Source organism: Argopecten irradians, chromosome 12, assembly GCF_041381155.1.
Source record: "Argopecten irradians isolate NY chromosome 12, Ai_NY, whole genome shotgun sequence".
NCBI classification, from domain to species: Eukaryota; Metazoa; Mollusca; class Bivalvia; order Pectinida; family Pectinidae; genus Argopecten; species Argopecten irradians.
The window spans coordinates 19483597-19494455 of NC_091145.1; the positions used below are offsets into that span (position 1 = coordinate 19483597).

The window sequence follows — 10859 nt, forward strand, 5'->3', positions numbered from 1 at the left end:
GTCTAGATCACAAACATGAGTAATGGGATGAGCAGCTAGCACGTACAAATTTACTTACAGTAGTTTAGTGGTTTAATTAATTCTCGGGGAACTATTGATATCATTTACCACGAAAATGTGATACATTTGTACATTCTTAAATGCTCATAGTTGTCATTTTGAAATTTAACGCAAACAAACTATATCAATCACTGAATATAACACCTCCTAATGTATTTAAAATTGTCAAGCACACAAGGGAGACTGTCATTTGCTTGCTTATGGTCTAGAAAATGTGACATTCATATTTATCCAGTTGCCTGATAAAAACAACAAATACCAAATTTGTACTGTTAATATTAAATAAATAAATGTCCAATTTATTTTCATAAAATATTTGTAATGTATCATACATTACAACATAGAATTACAGACAATCAGCATTCTCTCTTCCTCCATTGTATCTACATTTGCGCATCTTCATTTGATTTTAAAATGAACCTTCTATATTCTCATACATAAACATTACAGACATGCACAGGTACAACAAGTATATCTTGTTAATTCTGGAATTGCTTGAAAATATTCATATAATCTCAAGTCTGTTTATCATGTATCGTTTCTGAACCTATCATACATGTACTAATTGTACTAGAAGCTGGCTTATCCAAATCTTGCAGGATAATATGTCGTTATTCCACAATCATCCGCAGAAATGGTGCAAAACAAATCTACTTTTGCTTTCATTGCTTATTGTTCAAACTTGTGAATATCAGACCAGTTGTCTTTCCCTCTGTGATGGTCTGATCAAAGGTCAGTGTTTGGTCAATAAGTTTGACAAATCCATCAGCTAAGGTATTCAAGACTGGCTTTGGCTTTTTCCATTTCGTGGAGGAATGAGTAGAACTGTGGTAGAGTTAATTCTGAAAAAAGAAAGAAATGTAAAGGAAATAAAAAATAATGTCAATTTTAATGAAGAAACAATATTGTTTCATTAAGGTTTTCTAATCCAATTACAATTTTAAATTATAATATTGTTACAAAACCTATTCTTGAGAACCAAATTACATTGTAGCTCGCACGTGTATCCATAAGTACTTGACGTACTGTTACTGTACAGAACAAAGCTAGCTTTATAACTGTCCATCCAGCCATATCATAATGTCACAGGTAGTTTTGATATCATAGTCTTTATATATTTGATGTTGCATGATTGTCTCAGTAGACGGAAACCTAACATCTGAGCCAGATTTCTAGTTTTTATATAAAGACGAAATTAAAAGTTTCTATCTCATCAAAATTATGTAATGAATAGAATCTTACACTTGTGACTCTATAATATAATTTTTATTAAATTCATTATATAATTTGATATGCCACTCACTTAAAGGCACGTGGCATATCAAGATATTGAATTTGTTTGATCAATTCTATATCAAATAACCACTCTGGTATCACACGTGTAAAATAACTTACCCATATATGTGTTCTTGGTGCCATTGCCTGTATTTATCACCAGCTTCAACTGAAAACAGAAAGTTTTGAATAACGAAAAAAAAACTTTTACTCTAAACAACTTTTTTGTTACTACTTAATTTTGTAATTTCCATCTCAAAAAATAGTTTGTGAAGATTAACATTCACAGATTTAAAAATTCAATGGAAATTCATATCATTATTTAAGTAATGTAGATGTTAATTTTGCGAATTTACATTTATCACATAATCCGCCTGATATCCAGTGATTTCGCCTGTGTACTATTTTTGCATATGTCACTAGTGTAATATAACCTGGAGTGATTTTCATTGGCTGGAAATTAATTATGATGTCATTCAAAAACAATAAAATGACATCAGGAAAAATGACGTGACGTCAAGACTACGAGGACAGCAGGATAAAATGGCGGTCTCCCCTTTTTGTTATGTAGGTTTTTGTAGTTATGTGATCAAAAGTATGAAACTCGTCTCGGAGTTTTAATTTTTGCTTGCCAAGTAAATTAAATCTAATTTTGGTTTTACATTAATTGTGTTAAATCTTCTAAACAGTTGTGGTAATTAAGGACTCCCTTGAATGTATAAAAATATAATTTGTAAATCTGTACAACACATTGCATATTCATGTTTTGGGAGCCAGCTGTGTTTCAAAATACTTCTTTATAGATGAAGGCTTAATACTTAAATATATAATTATATAAACCAAAATATCACTGATCCTTACATACCATTGGCGAAATCCATTTGGAAACCAATTTAAAAAAATACTTAAATTATTTTCTAATATGTGCAACTAAAAGCTTTCAGTCAGATTTGACAATGCTTCAAGATTTAAAACAAAGACAGTCTAACTTCCTGTAATATTGCCCATGTTGTGTTTTAAGATTGTCTGTTTTATCATAAAATATATTTACTGTAACTAATGTATTGCTTTTGTGCAGTTTTACAAAAACAAACTTTATTTCTGTTTTTATCATAGTTTATCAACCCCTTCTGCAAATAGGACTCCCCAACCGAATTTCATAGATTTTGAAATTAAGGTGAAATACCTGAAAATAAGACCTCCATCCTAAACCGACCCCCACCCCTAAACCACTTTTTACTTTTATTTCTCCTCTAGATTGTGTGTGAGAGCTAGGTTGTGTGTGTGTGTGTCTCTCTCTCTCTCTCTCTCTTATTTGAGGTCACCATGTGGCATATGGTATTAAGATATGTATATCTAGATAAACCAAAGTTATAGATGTTTAGAAAATTTTTGACCTCCTGGAAGATAGACTTCCATAATTATTTTATTTCAGTACAGCCTAGCTACTTACATGAAGGTCTGACATGTGGGAGCTGACCTTGGGTTTCTGATATTTTACAAAGTACAGCATGATAAAGCTAAGAATAATCTAAAGTCTCACCTGTAAAAATGTGTTCCCTACTTTGTCTGCCTCACTACTTCCAGCTGTCACTATAATAATATTGTAAAACATTGTAAAATATCGTAAAATATTAATTTAGAGAATTTATTCAAAATTGATAAGAATGTATTTTTTAAACTTCAGTTGTCATTCAATCATTTGCTCAACAAAAAATTCAAATTAAAAAATAATATATATCCTAGTTTTGTATATGCCATAATGATTATTAATAGTACTAAAAAGTTGAAATGTTGAAGACTTGCTGAAAACTTTTAATGTATGTAAGGTAAAAGATCCTTACTGAAAGTTTTAAACAAATATGAACTACCCATCCTTGATATTTCAGGGGTTTCTATCACTGTAGTTATATCCATCCCTAAACATGTACATCATAGAAAATTAAAACTGAAAGGTTTTTTTGTGACAACAGATGAATCAGATAGTTTGGCCTTTGATGTACATGTACATGAAGAGAATTGAATATCAATACACTGTATACATTTAGCTTTGAAGTTAGACGTCACTCTCTGTAATCTACATAGTGAGTCTCTTAATTTACAGGCATGAGATTGGTAAGATTTTGTTTTCTCCTGAAATACCTTCAGTTTTTCTATGGCATAATCCAGGGATGGATAGAACAACATTGAGGGTTGCCACTGAAGTATAGAGAATAAATTCTTCCGTGAAATTGAAGTTTTTATTAGTTTTAATAAAGTCAGTAAAGTATGACATTGAAGTATCTAGAAAAGTCTGAAATGACTCCAGTCTGCCTCAACTTCATATATATCAACATGGGGTGGGACGGGACAGCAAAAGACAGGACAGGACAGGACAGGATGGGATTGTGGTGGGTAGCACAGTATGCACACCTCACCTATTTTATGGCTGGCATATAGAGTGATGCCATAAGGCAAACATGGAGATTAAAGAACTCCAACATCATTTGTCTCCCTTTGATTACAAATTTTGCATGCTCACACATTACTGACCTCCGAACTTCCATTCTATGTCCAGTAGTTGATTGACCATTAGCGTTTGACCAAGGGCACTACGGGACAGGGCGGCTAAGTTTGCCTTCCACTGTAAACATGTAAATGATGTAAAGTCTAATGCTAGGGACATCAAATTAATTTAGTCATTCAGTTTTGCAGCATATAATCTACATATCTTGTTTCAGGATTACATTTTTATTTTATTTTCATATGTAATTCATATTATTTATATTAATATTGAATGCTATGTATGCATCATATTATTGTATTGTACATGGCTTCTCATGCAGTACAACCTCATAACATCACTATGTCAACAAAATTACAATTTTTCTAGTAAAATTTTGACGCTATTTTCAAACAGCAGACATGCAAACAACAGAATTGTATCAAAAATATCAAACAATTTCCATTTTTTTGAGATACCAAAACGATGTGGGTCAAGTACAAATTATCATCGATTAGTACCACATACTCCTGGTAATTTTGACATCACAAAATTGATGTGAAATGATGACGTCACAATCACTGGAAGGTGGGACTAATCTACATTAAAATGTACTTTACCCAGGCACATTGTTTTGAGGTCTCTAAACCCCTGTATTGACTTGCAATTGCACTTTTCTTAGAAATAAAAATTATTTGTAAAATTGTAATGAAATATTGAGGTATTCGAGAATTATGTAGATATATGAAGGATGGGATATTCTACCTCAGGATCACAAAATGTAAAATATTTGTGACCCTCGGGTAGACTATCCTTATCCTTCATACAAGTGTATCCACAAATGAAAATGCCATAATATGGTATCTTTCATTACTGTGACCAGATAGTTGTTTTTTTAATTTTAGAGAAGAACAAATTATTACCTGTTCGGAGAGGTAGCTTGCCTTGTCTTGAGATAAACCTAAAATAATGAAATCAACAGTCAAATACATATTATTCTGTAAACTATAGATACCATTCTGACTTTCAAAGCAAATTCAAGCATAAAACTTGTTATGTTATCACTGGGGTTAATCAAGGAAAAGTGAATTCATGTAACTAGCATTATAAAATGTCATCTTCAATCATCACATAGAATTTCATTACCCTGAGGTTTTCTCTTAAGAAGGGGTCAATTTAACTATTATACAAGTAGTTCATATAAGGAAAGCATATCTTTGTATGGAATTTCTTCAAATCCTGAAAGTGATTAATTCCAAATTGCTGAATTTTTTCAAATAACACTGGGACCAGGCACAAAATTTTTAAAGGGCCACTACCTTTCCGAAACGGCTTTTAATTTTTAAAATAGGAATGTAAAACGAGATCAATAATTTTGTAGAGTCGCAGAAGTTATTAACTATACGTTTACTAGCAAACTTATCATCACCTTCAGAACTATTTAATTAGAATAAATACAGTGAACTGCGTTCAAGCGTCCGGATTAGACTCCTCCCTCAAATGTTGTAACATTCTGTTACGACAGCCAATGAAATCTCTGGGAAGTTACCTCGATTGGTTAGACTCCATGTGGTGTAGCGCAAACAATGTTGACTTCAAAGAAAGCTACTGATTTGACTTGGTCACACCTTTGTACGAAAGATTTGTTAGCATACACGAGCTGTTTACTAAACAGATATATAGCTCCTATCTATCAAATGATTAAACATTAAGTGTCTTTTACTCTTGACTTTTTATTTAACAATGAATAATTGGAGATTTGACTAAGAAAGAAGGTATTAACAGATTAGATTGGCCTAGAGTAAAACAGAAAAAAATTAGGGTCGGGGGTAAAAAATAAGGGTTGGTCGGGTAACCCTAAACAGACATTTTTTGGCCTAATATAGATGTTTCATCCGGAAGCAGACATCCCACGTCTGCACATGTTATTGGCAGAGTGACCTCCATCGTTGTGTTCATTTTCATTAATAAATTGTGACACGTTCTTGTAACGAAGCAGAAAAACTGATTATCGTGCATCACTGGTATGAGTTTTTAGGAAAGTTGTTTGAATTGTAATGTTTAAAAGTATGCTTATAAATACAATGTATGTAGATTTCTATTCAAACCTATGATAAGTTGTGTCTAAAAACATTCTATTGTAGTTCAAGAAAGCATAATTTGACGTTTGGAATATACATGTACATGCATGTATAAAGTAATTAACGACTCTCTAGCTCATGTGATTTCAAATAAAATAGCATTATCAAGTTAAGATACCAAACACCAAATTTCAGCTCACTTTAACCTGTGACTATGGCTATGTACATGTAGGTCGTGACTAAATACATACATGTACTGCTGTTTTTATTTTACGATTTTGTATGCCAAATTGTTGCGGTATTAATGATTGAAATTGCGTACGCTTTTGAATGTGCAACAGCTGTAACAGGTAAACTCCGCCCTCAGTTAGACAATCCCTGTTACTAAACTCCGCCCACAGTTTGATAAACGCGCATACGACTGGTTGAAACTATTCACGTGATTTGTGGTTTGAACGATCCGAAAGGCAATTCCGGACGCTTGAACGCATTTCACTGTAAATCCAATGTCGTAAATGAATTTTTCATAACGCGGGTCGTTTTATGTTTCCCGCCGTCGTCCTAAATGCCGCGCGCGGTAGTTGACTATCACTGCGCCAGACGGCAAAACAGCGAAATGAATCTCCACTGTTATCGTACATTAGACAGGAAATCTTGCGTATTTTTGGTGTTGTAACCTCATCTTAAGCCATCGACATATATTTTCTTTTGTTATTAATGTTTTTAAGAAACCTTTAAATTTTGCTCCGGAAAGGTAGTGGGCCTTTAACCAACAGTATATATATATACATACATTAAGATACTATAATATATATACTGTTGGTTAAAAATTTCGTGCCAGGTCCCTGTGACCTAACAAAACCAGATGTGACATAAAGACCCAACATTTGATGACATGCATAACAAGTTTTTTGATATTATACAAACTTACCTAGATTCACTAAATCTTCCTGTAACTGTGCTGGACTTAGACTCTTCTTCAGAGCACCTGTCAGATACAGAATTGGAAGTTAAAAATGGATTATATATAGTTGGGTTTTTATTTCATGTGCCTGATTATGAGAATGGACAAGTACCATAAGGCCAAAAAGTTGTAAAAGAAGAGACATTTTATTGTTTTATAGATTTTTTTTCAGAAAAGCCTTTCAAACTTAAATTTCTGCAAATGACATGGGTAAAGTACTATTTATCATTGAGTAGTCCAACCTTCTGGTGATGATGATGTCACCAAAGTCACCAAAATCTCTTGAAATTTTGAAATTGACGTATTGGCTTACATCACCGACCTTCACATGGCATAAATCTCAAATTCCAAAACTTGTTAAAAGGGTATGGAAATATGTGCAGGCTTTTTGGTTTGTGCATTAATATGCAAACAAAATTTATAATTCATTTTTGTTAAGAAAACTCAGAAATACATTGCTTTCTGATTGGTATTCAGAGACAAACCGCATACTAGCTATAATTAACTTTTCATTTAAGCATTGAAGTCACTATTTTTTAATTTCATCGGGGTATGAAATAAATTTTGTTTGCAAACTTTTGTGAGAATCTGCTGCTACGCGGATTCTCACAAAAGTTTGCAAACACAAATTTATTTCATACCCCGATGAAATTAAAAAATAGTGACTTCAATACTTATAATTAATTTCCCAGGCTACTTTATAAAATGAAATACATTTACACGTACGATTCCATTGATTTTTTCCAAGGGATTATTTTTTCCAAATCAATACGCAACGTCAATGTTTCTATTGTGACGTCATGATAACGTCGGGAATTCCGCACCATTCTCGGATTTTTTTTTCAACGTGGATTGAAAAAAATGAATAGACCAATCAGAAAGCCAGTAACAAAGAGAAAATTAATTATTTATAAATGAAATTGGCAATAGTCTTATTATTTATAGGGAAATAGAAGACATATGACATATGACAGGCAACATATGAAGTCATTAGGACTTAACGAGTTAATGCTGCCATGTTGTTCATATGTATAGTACATACATCAAATTGGTATGAACTGAAACATGTGAAGGAGGTGTTTTATATACATTGCATGTAGACAAGCCAATAATACTTACTATTTGGAACCAGAAGAAGACTTTTGAATACATTCTTCAGTGCGGATGCACCTACTCCATTACTCTCGGCAAATTCAACCAGCTGTTCCATCAATTTCTGTGACTATCAGAGAAATTTGACGAATATTAAATTGACTTCAAAAGTAAATATTAATTAACTAAGAGTAAAATAATGAGGAAAAAAATCTACTTCTGCAAGATTTTCAAAGTTGAAGACATTTTAGGTAAACATGTACATTAATATTTAATGTAGTTATAGAATACACACTGCACCTTGTACTTAGTACATGTAACTTGATATCTATACATTATATACAATTACTGTGCTTGATTATAATAGAATATTTGCATATATCTCATTTAATTGTATATACAATTTTGTATATACTGTCTGAACAGATGGAGTTCTGTAGTTTTAATTACCTTTCCAGGATCAGCCAGAAATTCCAAAGAATATTCAACAAGTTGACGGAATTGCTAAAAAAGAAATGCGCTGTACAATGTTTGTTATAATTTGAATTATATTAATTAAACATACACAATTTATACAGTCATATGCATGGTAAAAATATTTTAAAAAATATTTAGAATAACAAGAGGCCCAAAGGGCCTTAACGGTCATCTGACTACCTTGGCAATAGAAAAATTAATTATATATGGTGTCACTTTGTCAGGACCATGTCAGGATCATTTTCAATTTCTTTCAACAAATTTTATTTCAAACAAGAGGCCCAAGGGCCTTAACATATAGGAAATTTATTAGATATAGTGTCATGGTAGCCATCTTCGATTTGTGATCAACCAGAGATGTAACAATACTTTGTCGGGACCATGTCAGGATCATTTCATGCAAGTTTCAGCCAAATCGCACCGGTAGAACTTGAGAAGAAGTTCAAAATGTGTTTTCAAGATGGCGGCTGTGGCGGCCATCTTGGATTTCGGATCAACCCGAAAAATAACAACACTTTGTTAGGACCATATCAGGATCATTTCATGCAAGCTTCAGCCAAATCGCAACGGTAGAACTTGAGAAGAAGTTCTAATTGTGTTTTCAAGATGGCGGCTGTGGCGGCCATCTTGCATTTCGGATCGACCCGAAAAATAACAACACTTTGTCGGGACCATGTCAGGATCATTTCATGCAAGTTTCAGCCAAATCGCACTGGGAGAACTTGAGAAGAAGTTCAAAATGTGTTTTCATAATGGCGGCTGTGGCGGCCATCTTGGATTTCGGATCGACCCGAAAAATAACAACACTTTGTCGGGACCATGTCAGGATCATTTCATGCAAGTTTCAGCCAAATCGCACTGGTAGAACTTGAGAAGAAGTTCAAAATGTGTTTTCAAGATGGCGGCTGTGGCGGCCATCTTGGATTTCGGATCAACCCGAAAAATAACAACACTTTGTTAGGACCATATCAGGATCATTTCATGCAAGCTTCAGCCAAATCGCACCGGTAGAACTTGAGAAGAAGTTCTAATTGTGTTTTCAAGATGGCGGCTGTGGCGGCCATCTTGCATTTCTGATCAACCCGAAAAATAACAACACTTTGTCGGGACCATGTCAGGATCATTTCATGCAAGTTTCAGCCAAATCGCACTGGGAGAACTTGAGAAGAAGTTCAAAATGTGTTTTCATGATGGCGGCTGTGGCGGCCATCTTGGATTTCGGATCGACCCGAAAAATAACAACACTTTGTCGGGACCATGTCAGGATCATTTCATGCAAGTTTCAGTCAAATCGCATCGGTAGAACTTGAGAAGAAGTTCAAAATGTGTTTTCAAGATGGCGGCTGTGGCGGCCATCTTGGATTTCGGATCGACCCGAAAAATAACAACACTTTGTCGGGACCATGTCAGGATCATTTCATGCAAGTTTCAGTCAAATCGCATCGGTAGAACTTGAGAAGAAGTTCAAAATGTGAAAAGTTAACGCACGGCGCACGGCACGCACGGCGGACGACTATGAACGAAACATGATGACTATAGGTCATTCTGACCCTTCGGGTCAGATGACCTAAAAATGTAGAAACTGTATATCTATAGTCATGCTTGATACTCAAGGGGTTCCTATCACTTACAATCTCTACACCCTTGAAATAGTGAAACTGTTTGTTGATTTGTTAAGTTTTCTACAGATGTTATAATCAGGTTTGGCACAACTCAGTCTCTGCATATGGGTAACACAAAGTTTAAAACAGCTTCATGCATTTTTCTTCCACAGCATTCCTCATTTGGGTAACTTATTGATAACTCAAAAAGATAACTGTTACCCATATGCAGGGTGGTACTAACATATAAATGTAGAAAAGCTATTTTAAGGTTCATGTAATGGCTTTAAACATATAAATGTAGAAAAGCTATTTTAACTTCCTATCGTTTTCTGTACATGGGTCACCGTTATCACATTATCTTTAGTGTCTGTTAAACAACAAATTACTTCATAACACGGAGCACTGTTACCTCATTCTGAAATTTGTTGACCATCTGAATATCGCTAAAAACCGAATCAGGGGGTGTTTCCTTGCTGAAGTGAAAGGTGGACGCCATGTTGTCTTGTGACGTCACATGGGGGAAGTCCCTAATTTATTTTTAGATCGTGAAGAGTAATAGCTGCAAGGGGAGACAACTTGTATAGGACACTAAACATATAGCCTATATAAAAGTATACACACGTACATCATCATCATCATCACGGTACATGTTTGTATAAGGACGTGGAAATATCAATCTAGGATGTATTGTAGGTATATTTACAGAAATTAACAATTACCTCATGAATAAAACTTTTTTATTATGAAGTATTTATAATTAAGGCATGTACATGTAGAGTACATGAATATACAATCAATCTATAATTTTACATTGTTTACAAGAA

At 33.8% G+C, this 10859-nt stretch overlaps 1 protein-coding gene across 1 annotated transcript; it reads right to left on the bottom strand.

Moving 5' to 3' along the window:
- Positions 1–332: 332 nt before the first annotated feature.
- Positions 333–10604, bottom strand: LOC138336260 (COMM domain-containing protein 7-like). Its single transcript, XM_069285675.1, has 9 exons — positions 10445–10604; positions 8405–8458; positions 7982–8084; positions 6830–6886; positions 4741–4778; positions 3868–3958; positions 2879–2928; positions 1456–1504; positions 333–902 (listed from the first exon to the last, which is right to left on the bottom strand). Exons 1-9 carry the CDS (start codon positions 10529–10531, stop codon positions 826–828), a joined length of 606 nt encoding a protein of 201 aa, XP_069141776.1. The 5' UTR covers positions 10532–10604; the 3' UTR covers positions 333–825.
- Between the last annotated feature and the right edge of the window lie 255 nt (positions 10605–10859).